Source organism: Microtus pennsylvanicus, chromosome 14, assembly GCF_037038515.1.
Source record: "Microtus pennsylvanicus isolate mMicPen1 chromosome 14, mMicPen1.hap1, whole genome shotgun sequence".
NCBI classification, from domain to species: Eukaryota; Metazoa; Chordata; class Mammalia; order Rodentia; family Cricetidae; genus Microtus; species Microtus pennsylvanicus.
In genome coordinates, this window is record NC_134592.1 from 14,262,214 (window position 1) to 14,284,831 (window position 22,618).

Genomic DNA, 22,618 nt, shown 5'->3' on the forward strand with positions numbered 1-22,618 from the left:
TCATCCAATCACACTTCTCATCATTTATGTCACAATCTTAACAGGACCCATAGTCACTATTCTCAGCACCAATCTCTTCATTATATGAGTTGGTCTAGAAATAAACCTCCTAGCCATAATTCCACTAATAGATAACAAATCAAATCCACAATCCACAGAAGCAGCAACAAAATATTTCCTTTCCAAAGCTACTGCCTCGATAATTCTTCTACTTTCTATCATTATAAATTTTAAATAGCTAGACTATGGATATTCCAATCTGAAACTAACAACAGCATCCTCATACTAACCTTTACCTCACTAGCAATTAAACTAGGGCTAGCACCTTCCACTCGTGACTACCAGAAGTAACACAAGGCATTAAACTGCACACAGGCCTAATTCTACTGACATGACAAAAATCGCCCCACTATCAATCTTATCCCAAGTACATGAACCGAGCATCTTTCGACCTAACAGAAGGAGAATCAGAGCTAGTCTCAGGCTTCAACGGATGCGCTGCGGGACCATTTGCACCATTCTTCATAGCTGAATAAATAAATAATATCTTAATAAACAACCTATCAAAAATTGTATTCAATTCAATAGACCCTAAACACCTGATCCTATCAGCCACTATATGAGTCCTTATTGGAGCCTGAAACAGACTAAACCAAACACAAACATGAAAAAGTAAAGCCTACTCATCCCTTGCTCACAGAGGCTGAATAATCTCTATCTTACCCTACAACCCATCCCTCACAATCCTAAATCTTCTAATTTAAATTCTGATAACCATTCCTATATTTATAATCTTTCACTTCCACTTATTCACATCAGTCACTTCTATATCACCTATATAAAATAAAATACCAATAGCATTCCCCAAAAGCTCACTAACCCTTCCATCAACAGGAGGGCTACCCCAACTCACAAGATTCTTACCCAAATGAGCTATCATTACAGAACTCCTAAAAATAACAACGTAATTCTAGCTACATTAATAGCAGCCACCACCTTAATGAACCTATTTTCCTACACTTGCCTTATTTACTCAACCTCACCACATTTCCTACAAACAATAATTCCAAAATATTTATTCACCAAACCCACACAAAAACTAACAATATCCAATCACTATTAATAATAACAAGCACAATAATCCTCCCACTATCCTCTCTACTATTACTATAGACAGATGTTTAGGAAACTCAGTCCAAGAGCCTTCAAAGCCCTAAGCAAACCTATAAAGTTTAACATCTGATAAGGACCTCAAGACTGACCTTGTAGTGTCTGCTGCTGAGTAACAGATCTGCAGCAGCAGAGACCAGCACTGAGCTCCAGGTAGGACACCATCTCCTGGACATCTAGAATACAATCTGGAGGCAGAGAGGATATATTGGGTATCTTTCTCTGTGAAAAGAACAATGCCTTTTCCTTATTGGAGTAGATAATTACTCTGGTTATGAATTTGCCTTTCTGAATGCATTACTTCTACGAAAACCATCATCTATAGACTTACCTAACTTACTTAAAGTAACCATGGTTATGTTATTTCAAACAAGATTGCTTCTGACCTAGGAACTCACTTTACAGGCAAAGAATGGCAGCACGGTGCCCTGAATTAAGAAATTCACAGGCTTTAACATGCTCCCTACCATTCTGAAACAGCTGTCCTGATAGAAAGATGGAATGGCTTTCTGAAAATGCAGTTACTTTGCCAATTATTTGGCAGCATTCTGGAGGGCTGGGGCAGGGTTTTCCAGAAGGTGGCGTATGCTTTGAACCATTGTCCAATACATAGCATGATATCTCCTGTAGCCAGGATCCACAAGTCCAGTAGTTAAAAGGTGAAAAGGGTTATGTTTCCACTCATTCTCATCCCTAGTGACATACTATGAAGATATCTGATTGTTATCCCTTATCTTACTTCCTGTTGGCATGGCCTAGAAACTAGTTCTAGAGATTGGGTTACTCCTGCCAAGAAGTACAACATTCCACTGAATTGAAAGCTCAGATTGGCCTGGTTGTTTGGGGTCCTGATGGCTTTTTTCTAACAGTTTCGTAATATAACTGTGTTAGTAGGAGTGATTTTTCCTGATTACCAAGCAGAATTCTATGCTTGTCCACAGCTGAGGGGAGAAAGATTATGTCTGGAGGTCATGTGATCCTTTAGGACATCTCTTTGTGTTACCACATCTTGATTTAAGATGGGAAACTTCAAGAAACCAATCAGGCAGGATGACAAAGGGCATGAAGGCCTGGATCATGTCCGCAGGAAAGAGTGAAGACCTGGTGAGGTGTTCGCTGAGTGTGCAGGGAATATAGAGGGAGCAAAGGAGGATCACACTTACCAATGCCAGCAAAGGTGGCTGCAGAAATGAGGGTTATTATTGACACGCGGGTTTCTGTTCTTTTCTGATTAAGAATGTGTTTGTACAGATACATGTGTTTTCTTTTCTCAATTTATTCATCATATAGTGTAACATCAATTAAGAGAATATCAGTGGATATACTATTCAAGTTTTAGATACTAAAACAATGCTTCTTAATCAACATGGTCTATTATAATGTTAGTAATGGATCTGTGGGGGAATGAAGGAGAGTTATGATTGATGCAACTATGACCTTTTATTATCCGTGTAATAGTTAAACTTTCTGAGACATAGCTCAGACCTGGTTATAGTATTACCATAGCAGAAATTGAGCATAATTTATGGAGATACGATAGCATTTTTAGTTGAAAAGGGGTGAACTTGTGGTGGGTTTATGGATTAAAGTTAACTTTACTCCATTTGGAATTAACTGTAACCAAGAAGCTGGGTACAACTATGAGAAAATTTTTCTTAATTAAATTATTTAGAGTGGCAAGAGATACTTTTAATCTGAATCTTTTGGGGTGGGAAATTCACCTTTAATCTGGGCCACACTTTCTGCAGGCGGCCTATATAAAGGACATGGAGGGATGCCTGCTTTCTTTGCCTGCTTGCTCTCGCTCTCACTGGCAAGTCCACTCCTTCATTGGCATCGAAGCTACTTCTTCAAGATTCCAGCACATACTGAAGACCAGGTGAGACTTCTCGGCTTATGGAATAAGCAACCACTTGATTCCTGACTCTTCTATTTGGAGACAGCTATTTTGGACTAATTGGACTAGGGCTTTTAAATCTTTCCAATAAATTCCCTTTAGGTAGAGATTTGTCCTGTAGCATTCGTTACTATAGTGAATCTTAATAGTGACACTTAGTGTTCAGACCCAGCTCCCAGCAGCATGAGATGTCTTCAGCACCAGGCACCTTAGATTCCAGGTTTGAACAAGGATGGATGAAGGGATGCAGCTGCACCATACCAGTGCTCATGGAACTCATGAGGTGGTGACCTCAGGGACTTGATTGGACAGAGTGAAATTGTTGGGACACAGCTGCTTCCAATACATGAGTCTCCTCTTTCTCGCTCGAAGGCCACCATGGGTGGTGTCTCAGTGCTCAAAGGGGAAGGGAGTCTTGTGTGAGACCCTCAGGCTGTAATTGTCTGCAATCACATGTCCTCCTGCCCAGTGTGTGCCTCAGAAGCCTTGAGACTCAAGGATGTCTCAAATTGAACATACAAATGTCCCTCTCTGCAGGCTTCCAGCAGTGTTTCAGGGCTGATGGAGTCTCTGTAGACACTCAGCACCATAACTCAAAGAAACTTAACTTCCTTTTGTCTTCTATCTAGGTACAAAACCAACTTTTTTTGAGTTGAAATCACCCACTTTTACTCCACATGTGGCCTCCTATTCCCTGCAGCTGCCCTCAGTGGCATTCCCCACGTTTGCCTGGAGTGGCTTGAGGATCCCAGGACAGGAACGGTGATTCACCCCTCCAGAGCTCCCTGTCATTCTGAGTCATTTCAGGATTCTCCTAGGGTCAGGCTCTTTGCCATTTGGTGATTACTTTTTCCTTCCTAAACACCCAGTTATTCTTAGAATACCTCCATTGATATGTGCCCCGCCGAAAGCATTTTTCTGGTCATCTGACCACCTTCTCATCCTCCTCTGACCTAAGTACCGAGGTCAGATGATCCGTAGACTCATTTGGGTGTTCTCTGGGAAGCATCCATAGCCTTGTCTCATGTTCCACCTGCTCACCACCATGGTGATCTCTTGAGCTAAGAATATCAGCTTGGGGAAGACTGTTCCTCTGGCATCAGGACTCTTGGGAGAACATCCTGTCAGTCATAATGTTGAGCTGTGATGTTATAGGATAGTGATAGAGCTTCTCTGTGCCTCAGGTTCCTCATCCATAAAAGTGACAGATATTACCATATATGTCAGAGGTTCAACACATGAGTCACACAATGTGATTGACAATCTCTCCCACCCTGTTGTCATTGGAGGCCACACCCCTGCCAACAGGAGCTGAGTGAACACTGCCTGATCACTTTCCATGCAGATATATGTTTATTGATCATTTGCTCCAAGGGCTGCATTTTTGGGTAAAGAAGGAGGTGGTGTCCATCTGCAGGGTGAGGTTGGTCAGTGGGGAACCTAGAAAACGGCTCCTCTTCCCTAAGTAGGTACACTAGGGGGAAAGGAGCTGAGCTGACCAACTGACCCCATGCAGCTGCGGGAATGGGTGATGTAACACCGAGCCAGATGTGGGCAGGGCCAGGAGTCCCTAACAGGTCAGTGGGTGGCAGAGCCTGGAAGAGGGATAGTGTGAGGCAGTAACTGAGCACCAAGTGGTCCCAGATTCTGGAAATTGACTCAGCCAGCAGTTTCCCTGCTCAGTCCTGGGGCTGAGGTCCCCATGGACGCCTACATGCTTGCATATTTCCATCAAGCCTGTCAAGCTGAAGGCAGACATAACCACAGCCTAGATAGGGACTGTGACTACCTGCCAGGCTCCATGCTTTGGGTAGAGGTAGATTCAGGAGCAGCAGGGAGAAGCGGCAAAGACAGAGTTCAGTCTCAGGAACATGAGCTAGTGCTGCATGAGGACAGGACCCTGTGCATACAGTCATACAGTTAGTCACTGTCCTGTCCAATCCAGGCATGGGAGAGCCATCATACACATAGAGATCCAAATACAGACTTAATCCCGGCTCCCAGGAGGACCCCTCACCACTTGGGAAGTTCTAGTTTCCCTTGGGATTCGTGATTTTGGCCATAAAGAGTGAAGTCTGAGTATCTGTGTCAGAGATAATCATGAGGAATGGCCTGTTGAAATTCACTCTCAAAGGATTCCTAATTAGAGCCGATCTTTTCTTCAACAATCCCGTGGCAGCCGCTGCTTCTGTGCCTGTCTCAGCCACGTCCAGCACAGCCTTGTGGACCACCTGTAGGAGAAAGACGTCACTCACTGGAGACCAGGGAGGGCAGGAGAGGAGATTCCTGGAGCATCCACTGCTGGCCTCAGCTCCTCGTGAACTTGTTCCTATCATGAGCTCTAGCCCTGGTGTCAACCAATCCCTGCTCAGGGTGTGAGATGAGGCAAACTCTGGGTCTGCTCTGTCTCTGAGAATCTCTGCTGCTCTCAAACCCACTGCACACTGAGGATGGGGGGAGCCAACACCAGTCCATACTCCACTTACTCAGGACTCACAGGGAGCAGCCATGGTGCTCTCAGGCGGTGCAGGCTTCAGCATCCTTCCTGCTTCAGGCTTCTTGAGGCATAAAATTGCAATGTACATGGCATGGCTTCTCTTTTCCAGAGTGTCATGGCCTGCTGCTGCAGATATGAGCCTCGGGCTCTGAGTGGGTACCGGACGGAACACTAGGCATTGCCAAGCTGTGCATCTGGGGAGGTAGTGTGTCTTCCTACGGCTCCTCCTCTCCAATCCTTACGCTATTCATCACAAATGCTATACATCTTTTGTTATTTCCTATACTCCTATTATTCTGTGTGATAATTAGTAAGTTCTGGGTAGCTCTGTGGTGAAGAAGTTGGGATTGGAAGTAGTTCACCCTGCAGTGGATTGTGGGTGGCATCCACACTACAGCACAGGTTAGTACCTACGGTGGTCTATAACCAAGCAAAGGCTCTTCCCTGCCCTCGGCTCATGGGTGAGGTTTTCCTCAGGGCATAAAGGAGGGACTGGATGCATGGTATCTCCCAGGCGTATCTCAGTTTTAACCCAGGATGAGGGAATCTCAGAGATGCAGGCTTTCTCTCACATGTGCCATCTCTCACACGCCTGGCCTCACCATCCACATTCAGGCACCAATGACAGTCACAAGTCTGTCTGAGCTTACCTGAGAGACTCTCAGTTCCCTAGACCCTGTGATCCCAGACAGGTCAGCCTGTGTGGAGAAGACTTGCCTGATGCCCAGTTGTGGAAGGATGTTCTGCAGGCCGTAATCAGTGGAGATGGTGAACTTGGGCAGGGAGAGCTCCTCGATCTTTCTGCAAAGCAAAAGGAGAAATGCAAGAGTCACTGAAGTGTGTGTTCCGCTCAGACCACTATGTACCTTGGGCAGCTCTCCACACATGGCCCCCTTTCCGAAGAGAAGCCATCTTTCCATCTGGGTTTTCATCACATGATTTTGTTTTCCTATTGCATTAATTCTCCGTCCTGCTGGATAGTCAGCGAGGCTTTGTAGCAACTTTTCTTTACCAAAAATGCTTCTCTCCAAGATCACAAAATGCAGTCCTTGCCCTGGCGTGTGGTCCTCAGACTTCATTTGATTACCCTCCAATTTAAGATTGCACACCTCATCTGACTCTAACTTTCCTTATCCTTGGATCCTCTGCTACTTAATCTCACTCGTCTCACCTTTTAACAAGTCAAACAATGGTCAGTTCATTTCCATCTCTCCACTCTCTCTTCTTCAATTACAATATGAGTCCACAGGGTAAGAAATCTTGTGTTTTAGTCTCTGACATACTCTCTGGACTTAAATCAGCACACAGCACATAGTAGGTCTACAAGTCATCCTTGTACTAATGGTGAATGAATGAGTGATGAGGGGATGCGATGGCTGCACAGGGCAGAGCTGATTCCCAGAGCTGATCTCCTCTCACCCTCACTCCCTCTGCCTTCCCACACCCATGCAGGATTCCCTGTAATTACAGCCTGGGAGACACGGGAATCCTCAGCTCCTGCTCTAGCTGATGTCATCTTGTGAACAACAAAAATGACTGAAAACGCAGTCCCCACACTACAAAGCCAGCAGAGGTAAATCCACTCCCATTCTGCCGGTCTCTGCGGACTCTCCACCCATTACACTGGGTGCTAGTGAGGTTCTGAGGTACAGGGACTCTGGCCTCAGGCTGACAGTAGGATAGTGACCCAGGCCAGCTCTGGTTGCAGAGGACACACACCTGGAACTCAGAGAGTCCCTCCACTTCCTCAGGGTCTCTGGCTGCAGGCTGGCTTCCACCTGCTGCATCTTGCCTTGATCAGGGAGGATGAACAGGGCGCTGGCATTGCCTGTGTACTTCCGCTCAACCACAGTGCAGGACAGCTCCTTATCGCGGAAGTAGGCTGTGGTCAGAAACTTAACTTTCATCATGGGCACCTCCACAGTCTTCTCATTGTCCAAGTAGAAGTCAGATGCAAATGTTAAATTAGGGTCAAAGGGTGTCTCCCATTTTCCTAAATGTGGAGCAGGACATCAATTGTAACATCAGCAGAGAGATCCTACCTCCACCCCATTTCTGCCCGGTTCCCCAGTCTTGACAGTCTTCCACAACCCATCTGTCACAACACTTAGTTCCCTTCTGTTTACATAATCTAGGCTGGAAAAAACATTGGCAGATGCAGAACTGTGAGTGAGATGTGATCCGCAGGCTTGGAAAGGAACTAAAACCAAAGCTTCCCTACTTGAGGGAGCTGAGAAACACTCAGGCATCTGAGGCTGGGGTGTGTACCATAGACTTAAGTGAAGGTGCTGAGACTGGGGTCTGCGAGTGCTTGGGAACCCTTCTTCCTCGGGGGAACTTTGTCTAGAAGGAAGTCCTTGTGGACAGGTTTTAGGGGAAACAGGAAAGGGAGACTGTGTTCTCCTACACCATGGTCTCAGGGTGGTGCTCGTCAGTGTGAAACACCTTAGTGAGAGTCAATGCCCAGATACCCCGGGTGGGTTTATATGCAAGCCTGTGACAGCTGCATTTCCCACAGCTGGATTATCAGTTGCCCATAGTTAATTGGTGACGACATGGCTAATGAGTCCTCTACTCTTCCATGATCTATGTTCTCCTCTATGAATCAAAATTATCCTGCTCAGACTTGTCTCACCTCCCAAGTGCATGTGCCCATCTGCAATACATCCTTGGGGACTTGGTACTTGGACAGTTTCTTTGGGTCAGGATCCAGCAGATAAACACACATCTCCACTCACAGGCAAGTTGCCGTTGTACTTGGGTTCTTGGCCAGCAGAGGGAGCCACACCCCGCAGTATCACCCTTCAGACCATCCCTCTGCTTCCTCTCTCTGCAGAGCACAACAGATCTGGACATTCATCCCATCCTGTCCTCTGTCCTACCTTCCACTGTCCTCGGCCAACTGGTTTTCTGTCTATGGTCTCCGATCCCACCATGGTGATAATGGACTGATCCTCTGAACTGTAGTGAGTATCCCCAGTGAAATGCTTTCATTTATAAGAGTTGCCATGTCATGGGGTCTCCTTACAGCAGTAAAACACTGACCAAGGCTCTGAAGTACATTGGAACCATGACTTCGGCATACTCAGGTAGGACTGCACATGTGACCTGTGCATTCTGATAGTCATTAAGTTTAGATCACAGTCAAATTCAGCTCTCTTAGACTGGGAGCTCAGGGTTTCGGTGGAGTCTGAACAAGGAACCACATGTATATAAAAAAGATCCCAAAGAAGAAGTAAGGCCTTTTAATAATAATAAGTTAGGCACCCCTGTCTCCAGGGCTGTGAGCCCCTCCTTTCCCGGTGTCAGTGTATAGACACAAGGTGCCCAGGCAACACCCTTTCCAACAACCCATGAATCAGTGCCCATCCTCACCTTTAAAGTAGACGTAATTCACCAGCACCATTACTGTGTCCTCATCCAGGCCTGAGATCAGTTCCTTGATCTTCCCCTGGGTCTGATTCCTCACATAGTCATTGATGAGCTTTTTGGCCTCATGAGGCTGCTGGAAGTTGACACTTGATGCCTCAGCCTGGTACAGCGCCCTTATCTTCTCCTTGAACTCTGCCAGGATCTGCATTTGCTTTTCAACAAACATGGAGCTGCCTGTGCTGATCTGCAGCTCCTCATTTGGCTGACCGAGCATATGGAGGAGCTGCCCAAAGCCTCGGTGTATGTCTGCCTCAGGGGTCTCTGTGAGATTGATATTGAGACCTTCTAGAATCTCTTGCAGAGTGTTGTTGTTTGCTCCCAGGGACAGGACGGCCAAGGCAGCTGAGATGCTGAGTGGGGAGAAGACGATGTTTTTATCTGGATTCTTCAAAACCAGCTCCTTGTAGAGGCTGAAGGCAAAGTCAGTGTTGGTGGAGGTCAGTGCTAGATTGTCCTCTCGTGTCCCGTTACTTTGGTTTTCCGGGATTGCACTGCTCCTTCCCAAGGTGCCATCTGGCTGGCAGAGGACAGCAGCGGAATTTCCAGCCATCACTCTGGTCTCCTGGTTGAAAAATAAAAAATACTTTTATCTGGGATTTCCACGTGATCCCCTGACCACCTCCAAGTCCTCCCACCTGGCCTGTGCTGTGTCCCTTTGCTGCCTTTGTGACTGTGCATGGGAGGAGTCCTGGCCCCTCAGAGGGCAGTGCCGCATTCTCTGCTCCTTTTCCCTACAGCAAGAGGTGCTGTTGGTGTAACTAGTTTTCCTCATGGATAACCAAGGCCCAGAGAGATGAAGGATTGACCAGGGTAACAGGGTAAGCAAGAGAAGAGCTGGGGATGGGCTCATGGCTTGTGTAATGTGAATGTCACCTCTTCTCTTCTGGCTTGGCTCTAGGGTTCATTAGAAAGCAGTGGACCTCTTCCTCTTCATTTGTTCCCCCTACCCATCACTAACTTCTAGTAAGGACTCAGGGAACAAAACTTAGTCCAGCTATATAGCAGGGAATCAACCACAACCTCAAACAGACATGTCTTAGAAATCTCACAACCCTGGATTGAATTTTAGTGTAAGTATTTGGGAGTGTTTGGGGTTAATTGAGCACAACACTGGAGATGTCTTGTGCAGAACCAGAACCGTGGCAACCTGAGAACAGGCATCAGAGGGATGGGGATAGGGAGGGTCTTACAGTCCTGTCAGAATCCACATTGTGCTTTGTATCTCAATAAAAAGGTCTCCTGATTGGAAGAAAAATGAATGATTCCCGAGTCTTTGCTACCTGGACCAGATTTCATTTTGGCTCTCAAGATGGATGTTTGGTGTCAAGAAATGGGGAGCTTCTGGCAGTCTAGTCACTGACCCCTGTACATTATAGTAAAATAGCAGCTTATTATGGGCATTGTGGGTATTTGTAGTGAATGTCCAGAAGGCCATCTCTTGCATATGTCTCTGGCCTGGGGACACAGGCATCATAAAGTCTACATTTGAAGGTTTATTATCATGGTAAACACTCCACCCACCTTTAGCCTCTGTCTACTTTGTAGATGACTTCAGAGGATACAGTAGATGCTAGAGGAATATGAAAATCAGAGGGAAGAAAGGAGGAGAGAGGGCACAGTGGGGAGAAAATGAAGGAGTGGGAAAGAGAAGGAAGAGGAGGCAGGAGGAGATAAGGAGGAAGGGGAGCAGATGAAGAATCCAAGGGGCAGATGTAGGGGAGAGAAGACTGACAATCCAGAAGGAGAGGAGAGTAAGCAGTTGATGGAGGTGTTGGACAGAGCCACATGTCCCCAGCCATGTAACATGCTTGTAGAGGGATGGGCACTTCAGCTGTCCTTACCTTGTGTTACATGTCAGATTGATGCAATTATTTCTTAGTAAACATTCAACAATATTTTATGTCAAAATTAATTCTACAGAAAATATGCTAGTCTGTTTGTGTGGCCGACTTGGCTCAGTGGCTTAGCTGTATTAGAAGAGAGTGAGGTCCCTTTTCTTGGCCACGGTATCTTCTGGAGAAGTGAGGTTTCTGACCCCAAGATTTTCTAGTCTGCTGCAAGCACGGCAGTGATTCTACCTCCCCTATAGGGACTCTGTGAATTTTCTGTCTCCCCCTGTTTCTTACAGAAGCACCCAGGCTAGTCAAGGTCTCAAAACTTCCTCCCTGTGGAGGGTGGGAAGGAGCAGGCTCCATTCCCTCTCCAGGATCAGAGCCCATGGTTCCTCCTCCATCTCCCATAGACAGGAAGTTCCAGACTGAAAAACAGATTTTTATGCACCCCAGAAATGTTCCCTGATCCTAGTCCAGTGCCACAGGATCAACTCCTCTCTTATCCAACCCAAGACTACAGGGAATCACCAGTACCACACAGACCTGGCAAGTCTTCTATGTCCTCTGAGAGCAAGATTCTTGGAAATCACCTGCAGAGTTGATGTCCACTGCCAGTGTCTTTGATAGCTGAGTCCTGATGTTCCCCGTTGCTACTGCCTGGTTTGTTGTTCTCTCCACTGCACACTGGTGCCTACTTATCCCCACCTGGGACTCCTCCCTCTCTTTAGGAAATGCTGACATGATCAAGCTGTGCTCTGTCTGGTAATGGACTGATGGATGCTTTCTAGTAATGTGCATTTAGAAGCTCTCCCTAGAGACTACCATTTCCTGATACAGAGCCTGGCAGGCTGATCTGAATTTCAGTACTGGTGAGAGATGGAAGCATTGCAATACCCGGTGCTAATTACCTTTTCCTGGGCTAAGTGCTGCCTCTCTGTAACAGCCATATTTGCATTCTTCCATGTGAGAACTCAACCTTGTGACTATAGAGTCTATTACCTCACAGACATCTAGCTTTAGTTCATAGCTAAGAATGCCAGCAGACAGCATCTTTGTTGTAATAAGAGCGGCGGGGCTGCGTCCCCAGCACCCCTGCCGCCTGGCTAGCTTATGCCCCAAAATAACAACACACAAACTGTATTCATTTAAACACTACTTGGCCCATTTCTATCTAGCCTCTTCTAGGCTAATTCTCACATATTAATTTAGCCCATTTCTAATCATCTGTGTAGCACCGGTCTTAACAGGAAGATTCTAGCCTACCTCCATCCTGGGTCAGAGCTTCATCGTGTGTGTCCACCTGGGAGCGGGGAGCATGGCGTCTCTCTGAGCTCACTTCCTCTTCCTCTCAGCATTCTGTTCTGTTTACTCCTCCCACCTATGTTTTAACCTATCAGGACCAAGCAGTTTCTTTATTGCTTAACCAATGAAATCAACAGATTAAAATATGACACTCTCACATCACTTCCCCTTTTTCTGTTTAAACAAAAAAAAGGAAGGCTTTAACTTTAACATAGCAAAATTACATATAAGAAAACAGTTATCAAGCAAGAATTACAGTTACAATATTTATATCTATTTTATTTTTTATCATAACAATGGAAAACTATAACTATAACTATGTATCTATTCTGCAACTCCATCAAAGACTCCAGAAGAATACAATATTACCTCAGCAAACAAAAAGTAAGCAATTTTTAAAACTCTAGAAATGACAGAGACATCTCGCTGCCTGGACAGTCACCCATAGTTCCTCTGTATTGTTGGGGCATCAATCTTCAGCCTTCAGGCCCATAGTATCCAGCAGACATTTCCATGAAGCAGGAAAATTCAAAGTCAGTTCAGTCACTATCTGTTGTGTCCTGCAGAATGTCTTGCAGACTCCTTCATGAATCAGGAACCCCGAAAGATCATCTCACCTTTAGGCAAGTTCAGTCGTTCTCTCTCTGTGGGTTCTCTGTTTCCAGTTTATGCAATAGTCCAGGCAAGAGAAGCTTCTTGCCCAAATGGCTATCAAACTCCATAAGGATCCTCTTCGATGCCCATCTTCCTCTTGAAATAGATTGGTGCTGCCAGGAACTTAAAACATTTGAAATGCCATATTCTATAATCTTTGAAAAATATGAAGAATGCCTATCTAAAATATATCTATGTACATCTAGAAAATCTTAACTAACATGACTATAAGCTTGACTATTATGATTATCTATTAACAAGTTATATATATTACAATTTAAGTGAACTACACAATCACAATACCTTAATCAAGATCAGAAACACATATACATATAACAATATTGACCTTAAATTTATATCACTAAAGCAAAATCCATGTCAATGCAAATTATTCATACCTATATCATATCCCCCTTTAAATGTAAAAGAACATTTATAAACCTTATTTGGGAACATGGGCGCAGTTTTTTCTCTCCAAACTGGTTCCTGCTGAATGGGGGCATCGTTAATTAGGTCTTTCATGGTATAACCTGTGTGCTAGTTTCATTTCAGTTGGCAGTTGAGCGAAGCAATTTTCTGAAGATGTTCACAGCAACCCTTCAGGAGGGTGTGGTCCATCATACCATATTGGAATAGAAGAAATGAACAGGGTCTCATCCTCTGTGAAAACAAAATAAGAAACTCCTTTCCAAAGCATCATGTTCTTAGATCCAAATTTCAAAGTCAAGGCATTTTAAAAATATCTATGTTGGATTAGTTCAGCAGCATTTATAAACAAATATCTTTTAGCAGCTGTTGCTCTTTTCTCAGCATTCAAACAATTCAAAGAGAACATAATAGCATACAGTATCAAGATTCTCTGTGTATTTTCCATCTTTGTGTGGCTTTATTTTAACTCGATTTTGTATATTTTTACTTTTATTTTGCTTTTTGAGACAGGTTCTCTGTATCTTTGACCTGGAATAACTCTGTAGACCAGGCTGTCCTTGAACTCTCAGAGATCCTCCTGTCTCTGCCTCCCAGGCATTGGGATTAAAGGTGTATGCTACTATACCTTGAACTCACAGAGATCTGTTGTCTCTGCCTTCTAGGCACTGGGATTAAAGGCATGTGCTACCACACCTTGATGTCACAGAGGTCAATCTCCCTCTGCCTCCCAAGTGTAGGGATTAAAGGTGTGTACTACCACACCCAACAACTCTCTTCCTTTTTTTTTACTTTAAGAACTTCAACTTTTAGCCTGCATATATTTTTTCCATTTGCATAATCATTACTTTATTAACTATCAAGGCTAATTACTTCTATATAGTTACAACTTCTTTAATCTCCTGCTAGAACACTGGCAATCAGGTAACTTGATTTTGTATACAGTTTGTCTTTTTCTCCTACAACATGAGTTTATTCTCTTTGAATATATGTAGCACTTCTCCTCCAATAGAAAATCCTGTTTATGGAAGACAATGAAAATTTCTAAATGGCTTACTGTGTGTTAAAAATATATGCAGGATGCCTGCATATATTTTTAACACACAGTAAGCCATTTAGAAATTTTCACTGTCTTTGAATCTCTCTTTACTATATATCTCTCTCTTTCTGAACACATGAGTCTTCAATTTACCAAGCAATATCAGTAGGACTAAAGCCGTGGCTTTGCCGGCTAGATGTAACCCATTCCTTAGCTTTCTGCTATTCCAACCTTGTGGCTGAGGTACTGGCCAGAGCTACATTCAGTGCCACAAGTCTACAGTGTTTCAAGGTCCTTGCCATCAAACAAGCTACAATAGAGAACACTCAAGTCCTGTCTCTGTAGCCGGCCCTCCTGCCTCAAACAGTCAGAGTTTGCCCTGGCAGGATGGCCCAGAAAGCCGGCATTTTAAAACAAAACAGGTTTTTTCCTGCTACTGCTGAAAACAAACAAGCATTCAGTTGGCTTTCATCAACACCATTTAAATGTTTCGTGGCAGGACCTCTTAAGAGCTGCAGGGTTTTGCAGCTGAAGCTGAGTCAGGAAGCCTCTCTTAGATGAGAGCGCTTGCTTGCTTCTAACAAGCAGAGCACCCCGAGAAATCTCTGCTATCAAGAAAACATGCTTTACTCTTTCCCAAGCTTTCTCAGGCTTTTAGTGGATTCAGTTGCCCACACATCTGGGCTCCATTCTGTAGTAATAGGAGTGGCGGGGCTGTGTCCCCAGCACCCCGGCCGCCTCGCTAGCTTATGCCCCGAAATAACAACACACAAACTGTATTCATTTAAACACTGCTTGGCCCATTTCTATCTAGCCTCTTCTAGGCTAATTCTCACATATTAATTTAGCCCATTTCTAATCATCTGTGTAGCACCGGTCTTAACAGGAAGATTCTAGCCTACCTCCATCCTGGGTAGGAGCTTCATCGTGTGTGTCCACCTGGGAGCGGGGAGCATGGCGTCTCTCTGAGCTCACTTCCTCTTCCTCTCAGCATTCTGTTCTGTTTACTCCTCCCACCTATGTTTTAACCTATCAGGGCCAAGCAGTTTCTTTATTGCTTAACCAATGAAATCAACAGATTAATATATGACACTCCCACATCACATCTTGATCCCATAAAGAAACTTCCCCATCTTGATGCACCAGTGTCTCTGCATCTCCACCCCTGCATTTAAACTTGCCTTTACTGTGGCTTTCTTTGTTTTGTAGAGTTTTCATGAACTATTTCCTGGTGGAACATGGAATTTGGGGTAACGGAAATCTGTGTTTCAGATCACTGTCAGTCAAATGGCTCTAATAAAGTCTCTATTATTCCCATTATGCTGTGGTGTCTGCCTCAACAGTACGATTAGAGACTCATCAGGCATGGGTTAATTTCAAAGCTTCTGTCCCCAAAATGGAGGTGATGGTCCTAACAAGGATTTTAGCTGGCTAATCAAAGGCTAAAAGTTCTGTGCCCCAGAGAAGCAGATCACCGATCGTGCACTTCTGCATGCCAGGAGTCACCCTAACCTTCCCACAAATGCCAACTACCTTACCAAGGGCACCCATCCCTCTGTCATCCCAGACAGTATGAATCAGCTCAGAGATCACAACCCTGCTATCATATTAAAATCTGTTTTCTTTTATGTCATTTTGCTTCTTTTCTCTGCCACCCCAGAGGAAATGACAGGCTTGACAGTTTAATCCCCAATAAATATTTGTTCTCACCACACTGTTTCTGTTGCTTTGGAGAGACTTCTTTGTGCCTTTGAAGGGGCCTTATCCTCCCTAACTGATCTAAAGTGCAGATTTTTGATATTCTTGTGTGCCAATCATTTGCTTCTGCTGGCCCTGGCCCTCTTTATTCCCCTGCTGTAGTGATATTTCATTTGTATTTTAATAACTTAAGCTTGCCTGAAGAACAGAGAGTAAAGCAGCCCCATAGGTCAGCTGTACAGACCAGGCAGTGGGGACACACACCTGTAATCCCAGCAGCCACACTAGTTTGAAATAGAAGTCAGGCAGTTGTGGTGCATGCCTTTAATCCCAGTCCTAGGGAAGAATATAAGATGTGGGGAGACAGCTCTCACACACAGTCTCAGGCTGAGATTCCTGGATGCTGTATGACCATTTCAGATTGGGGTAGAGGTAAGAGCCAATGTCTGACCCTTTTGCTTTCTGACCTTCATCTTGAACCCCAATATTTGCCTCTGGATTTTCATTAATTGTGTTATACCCACCGAGTAGTCAAGTGTGAGTTTGGAGTCTGCCTCTCCAGCTTTTTCTCTCAGTCAGTGTGTTTGCTGGGTTTACATCAACATTACACAATCTATGGTCATCTGAGAGGAGGGCTCTTCGGTTGAGACAATGACTCCATAGTGGAGGCCGAGGACCAGCCTGCAATTTTTAATTAGTTATGGAAGGGGAGGGCAATGCCCATGGTGGTTGGTGTGATCTTTTGGTTGGTGGTCCCGGGTTCTGTATGAAAGCAGGCTGAGCAAGCCCTGTTAGCCAATAGGAAGTGCCCTTCATGGCCTCAACATCAGATCCTGACTTCAGAATGCTGCCCTGTTTGGGTTCCTGTCCTAATTTCTTGCAACAATAAAAACTGCTGTGCAAATGTAAGACAGAGAAATTCTCTCCTCCCCAACTTCCATTTCAGCCTTGGCGTTTCTTTCATGGCAGCAGTGGAAGCCCGATCTAAGACATCCACGAACTGCCCACTCCTCTGTCCATCTCTTCTTTCTGCAGAGACCTTTAAGAATTTCCTCTTTTGTGTGTCTCTCATTGCATGACTGCAGCCTGCTGTCTATTTTTCCTGTCATGGAGCCTGTTGAACAAAAGTCCTGCTGTTGTATCAGGTAGCTTCCCTATGCATCCCTGGGCATCCCATCCTCTGTAAAGGGATGCCTGTCCACTGGCATGCTGAGTATCAGTCTGACAAGTCTCTTTCTCTTTGAGGACACCCTCAGATAGAGAATCTGTTGCTCCATCACTGCCTGCAGCCCTCCCTGTGCCTTTGTTCCTGTGCTATTGGAATCCTCCTGCTGGGATACGTCCAGGCTCTTCTCTGAGTCTCTCCCAGTTCCTCCTCACTCTGAGGTTCTTTACTGCTGCCTTTTCATGGCTGCTTTTCTTCCTGCTGTCTCTGTCCATGTCACTTTATCAATCAAGAGCCTTTTCCATTCCAAACTTGACTCCTCAATTTGCTTCTATCCTTAAGTCTCTTTTCCACCTCCCACTTAAGATCTGATTAAGCCCCACCACCTTACATTTTATTGTAATATGTCCTGAATGTGATTCAAGTCTAACGTTCTCAGTGACCAGTAGATGTCATATTTGATACCAGATTTTCACTGATCTAGACAAATTCTGACAATGATCAGTTCTGAGAACTTCTATGTTCAGACCTGTTCTATTTTGGACTCAGTTTTTTCTTCTCCCTCTGTGCCTCTTGGCAAAGTCCAAACCTCCTCCAAAAATTCATTAGATCCAGGAATCCTCAGTTCCTCTACTTTCAGCTTTGAACTACAGGTCATAGCATTTCTATGGGTACTCAGAGAGTCTTTAAAGTTACCTTACAAACATCACATGCCAGTCCGCCATCCTCTATGTTGTTCTTAGCATTCTTTTCTACCAACTGCCCACAGCACATCCCACAGAACTCCCAACACTCTGTGCTTTTTCCAGATCAAATTCTGAGATCAAAGTCATGAAAGCTTCAAGGATCCAACCCAGACAAGATGATAAAGGACTGAAGGCCTGGGTCACTTCTCCAGGGAAGAGCAAAGACCGGGGAGGTGCTTGCTGCGTGTGCAGGAAATACTGAATGTATAGTAGAGGAAATTAGGTATAAATACCAGGAAACATTGCCACCTATTATAATATTAATAATGCATCTGTGGTCTCATGAACGATCGTTACGTCATGTTTGGTGCAATTAATATCTGGCTAAATATATAATGCATTTGCAAATTTACCTGGGATAGTTAAGCCATGTAACACATACCTAAGACCTGGCTACTGCTTTCAATTGGAAATCAAATATGATTTAGGGAGATGTGATTGTGTGTGACGTTGACATTTGGTGGACTTAAGGTAGCTGTAATTGATTGTCAATTTTATTTCTTCTGTAATTAGCTAAAGCCCAAGGATCCAGGTGCACCTGGGAGAAATATTTCTTTCTATCTTTTTTGTTTGTTTGTTTTTAGTCAGGGTTTCTCTGTGTAGCCTTAGTTTTCCTGAAACTCACTCTGTAGACCACACACTCAGAGATCTGCATGTCTCTGACTCCTGAGTGCTACTCTAAATGCATGTGACACCAACACCTGGTGAGGAACTTTGTTTTAATTAAATAATTTTAAGTGGAAAGGAGCACTTCTACTCTGAAAATGATGAGATGGGAATATCCATCTTTAATCTAAATTATATTCATCTATATTTATATAGACTGCTAAAAGTCTATATAAAGGTTATAGCAGAAGAATTTTTGCTTCCTTAAACACTGGCCTCAATACTGACAAACCAATCCTGCATCCGTGTAACCGTCCTGTCTGGTAGCAATGAGCATAATCTAAATAGAAAGTCCCTGTGTCCTCTTTGGCATCAGACATCTGAGGGGAAGCTGCCTTGTCTGGCTTGAAGGGGAATCCCTGAGAGAATTCTGTGTCTGGAGATCCTGGATGACTGATCTGAGTTTCATTACTGGAGAGAGATGGGAACATTGCAGGAACAAAGGCTAATTACCTTCTCATGGGCTAAGCGTGTTGGGTTCAGGGGGGTGGTGTAAAGATGGGACAGAAAACTAAAGTCTAAAAACCAGAAGCAAACTTTATTCCAGAAAACAAATTAAAGGAAAAGTTAAAAAGTTAAAACGAAAACAATCTCCATGGCGCACAAAAAGCTTATCAGCTAGCAGAGACCACAGCCTGAGATGGAATTTGTAAGGCTGTTGCAAAGACTGCTTTCTGAACCCACCTTTTTATAGTAGGGGCACTAAGCAAGAGGTCGAAACAAAGAAATTTTTACAATCTCATGGTAAAGCTCAGATACAGATTGACTTATTTTACAAACTCCATTAACAAGGTTATTTAGTTAAACTAATTTGTACTTAATCTGTTGACTTTCTTGGTATTTCCAGGCAGTGTTTACTGAAGCCCTGTGTTCCCCCTTTGATGCTGCCAGTTTCAGATAGCAGGGATAATGCATAACCCAGAGGTCATTTATCTATTTCCCGAAAGTTAACTCAGCTCATATTCGTAGGCTACCTCTCAGTTTGCAGAGAGATGCTTTGGACTTGTAAATAGAGCTATGGGTTGTAAATCAGAATAACCCATGTTGATAGTTAATATTTGGCCTACTGAGAAAGCTGCTGACAATCTGTTCTTACTCTCCTAGTAGAATAACTTTATATTTTTTTATTTCTACCTTTTTATTTCTGGAATCTATATTCTAATATTCTTTTTCTCTGACTCCTCAAGTGCTGCCTCCCTGGACAGCCATGTTTGCCTCCTTCTGTCTCAGAATTTAACCTTGCGACAACACACTCTATTATTTATAGACATCCTTCAAACCCTAAGAATGCCAGCACACAGCATCTTCAGCCTGCAGAGAGGCTTACCCCATCTTGATACACCTGCCTCTCTGAGGTTCTCACTCCTGCATTTTGAACTTGCCTTGATTTGTTAACTGCTTCATTTGGTTAAGCTATAAAGTTCTCGTGAAACTGCTTCCATGTTGGCACAAGAAATTGGTTAACCTAAATCTGTGTTCTCAGAATGCTTTTCACACACAATGGCTCTAGAAGAAAGGACCTCTCCTTCTCTTTAGTTTCAGAGCTGTGGTTTTTTGTGTCACAGTGTGGTTAGAGACTCTGCAGGTTGGGATTAGATCCAAAGCTGCTTTCCCAAATATGGAGGTGCTGCTCCTAACAAGATGGCTTTTGGTTGAGTAAAAAGAGGCCTAATGCAGGTGATCCATGTACGAGAAAGGTCACCTGTGGTGCATTTTTGTTTACCAGGAGCCATGCAAACCTTCCCAGAAATGTCAGCTACCTCAGTCAAGGGCACCTAGTACCCTCAGTCTACACAGACTCAATCAGTTCAAAGTTCCCTACGCTGCCTTCATATTAATTCTGTTTCCTTTTCTGTCATTTAGCTCCTCCAAGGGTGCCTGTTGAGTCTTTAAACTTCTTTCTGAAACTTCCCAAGCCAGGCCTCCATCAGCTGCACTGCTTTCGACATTGTTGTCTGCCATGTGTCCACAGAACATCCCACCGAGTTCCCAGCACCCAGTGGCTTTTTTAGTCCAAGATCCAAAGTCCAATAATCCTTCCCAAAACATATCAGGCCTGTCACGGCAATACCCTGCTACACTGGTTCCATCCTGTATTACTTACGGTTTTCTATGTTTGTGATGAAACAGTAAGTCAAAAAACAAGTTGAGGACAAAAGGGTTTATTTGGCTTCTGACCTCCAGATGGCTGTTCATCACTTCAGAATGTTAGGAGAAGAGCTCAAAAAGGGAAAGAACCTGAAGGCAGGAGCTGAATCAGAGGTCATTAAGAGGTCCTGCCACGAAACACTTAAATGGTGTTGATGAAAAGCTGAACACATGCTTTTCGGTTTTCAGCCGTAGCAGGAAAAAAGCTGCGCCATTTAAAAATGCTGGCTTTCTGGGCCATCCTGCCAGGGCAAACTCTGACTGGTTGAGGCAGGAGGGCCAGCTACCGAGAGAGGATTTGAGTGTTGTCTGTTGTAGCTTGCTGGCTGGCAGGGACCTTGAAATGCCATAGAGGTGTGGCTATAAACATGGCTGCAGCCTGTATATCCGCCATGAGACTGGAAAGCTAAGGAATGGACTGGATCTAGCTGGCAAAGCCACGGCTTTAGTCCTACTGAGATTGCTTGGTAAATTAAAGACTCATGTCGTCAGAAAAAGAGAGATATACAGTAAAGAGAGATTCAAAGACAGAGAAAATTTCTGAATGGTTTAAAGTGTGTTAAAAATATATGCAAGCTGAAAGTTGAAGTTCTTAAAGCAAAAAACAAAAAAAAAGGAAGAGAGTTGTTGTGTGTCGTAGTACACACCTTTAATCCCAACACTTGGGAGGCAGAAGGAGATAGACCTCTGTGACTTCAAGGTGTGGTAGCACACGCCTTTAATCCCAGTGCCTAAAAGGCAGAGACAAATAGATCTCTGTGAGTTCAAGGTGTAGTAGCAAACACCTTTAATCCCAATGCCTGGGAGGCAGAGACAGGAGGATCTCTGAGAGTTCAAAGACAGCCTGGTCTACAGGGTTATTCCAGGTCAAAGATATGCGCTCAGAAAGCAAAAAGTTAACCTAGGAATGTCACAGCTTAGATTCTTAAGCGCCTAGTGATTTAAAGGCGCAAATCAAAAGTGCTCCTGGATAGTAAAAAATTGTAGATTCACAATAGGACAGATTCAGACCACTAAATGAGTCACACTGTTGGATGAATGTACTTAGGCTTGGGAGAGAGAAGAAAAAGAATATAGAGAATAAAGTTAATGGTTTAAAAAAAAAGGTAAAGTATTTAAAGAGACAGAGTACAGATAGTTAAGAGATTAAAAGAAATAAAGAAAAATAAGCCACGTAGAGATGGAAAATTCACAAAGAGTCTGGATTATGTACATTGTGTTTTCTTTAAAATTTTTGACTGTGAAGGAGCTAAGTACAGAGAGACATTTCATTATATGGACTGCCAAATGGAACCAGAACGGATATGATAAGGGTATTACGATTTCAAAATTTGGGTCTAAGGATATGATGCTTTGGAGAGGATATGATGTTTTCACAGAGGATGAGACTCTATGGATTTCTTCTATTCCAATTTGGTATGATTGACCACGTCCTCCTGAAGGGTTGCTGTGAACATCTTCAGAAAATTGCTTTGCTCAACTGCCAACTGAGATGAAACTAGCACACAGGTTATACCATGAAAGACCTAATTAACGACGCCCCTATTCAGCAGGAAGCAGTTTGGAGAGAAAAAACTGTGCCCATGTTCCCAAATATGGTCTATAAACGTTCTTTAACATTTAAAGGGGGATATGATATAGATATGAATAATTTGCATTGGTATAGATTTTGCTTTATTGATAGAGATTTAAGGTCAATTTTGTTATATGTATATGCATATTTCTGATATTGATTACGGTATTGTGATTGTGTAGTTCATTTAAATATGTACTGTATAATTAAGAAATATAGGTTTCTTAATCATCAATAACCGTAAAGCTTGTAGTCATGTTAGTTATATTTTCTAGATATATAGAGATATAGTTTAGGTAGACATTCTTCATGTCTTTCGAAGATTACAGAATAGGACATTTAATGTTTTAATAACTGAGGACTTTTCATGACA

The 22,618-nt window shown here is 43.7% G+C and overlaps 1 protein-coding gene across 1 annotated transcript; it reads right to left on the reverse strand.

Moving 5' to 3' along the window:
• Nucleotides 1-4,427: 4,427 nt before the first annotated feature.
• Nucleotides 4,428-9,546, reverse strand: LOC142835229 (serine protease inhibitor A3N-like). Its single transcript, XM_075948539.1, is given in 5 exon segments — nucleotides 4,428-4,528; nucleotides 5,085-5,298; nucleotides 6,215-6,361; nucleotides 7,280-7,557; nucleotides 8,940-9,546. Coding segments are annotated over 5 exon segments (1,347 nt in total).
• Between the last annotated feature and the right edge of the window lie 13,072 nt (nucleotides 9,547-22,618).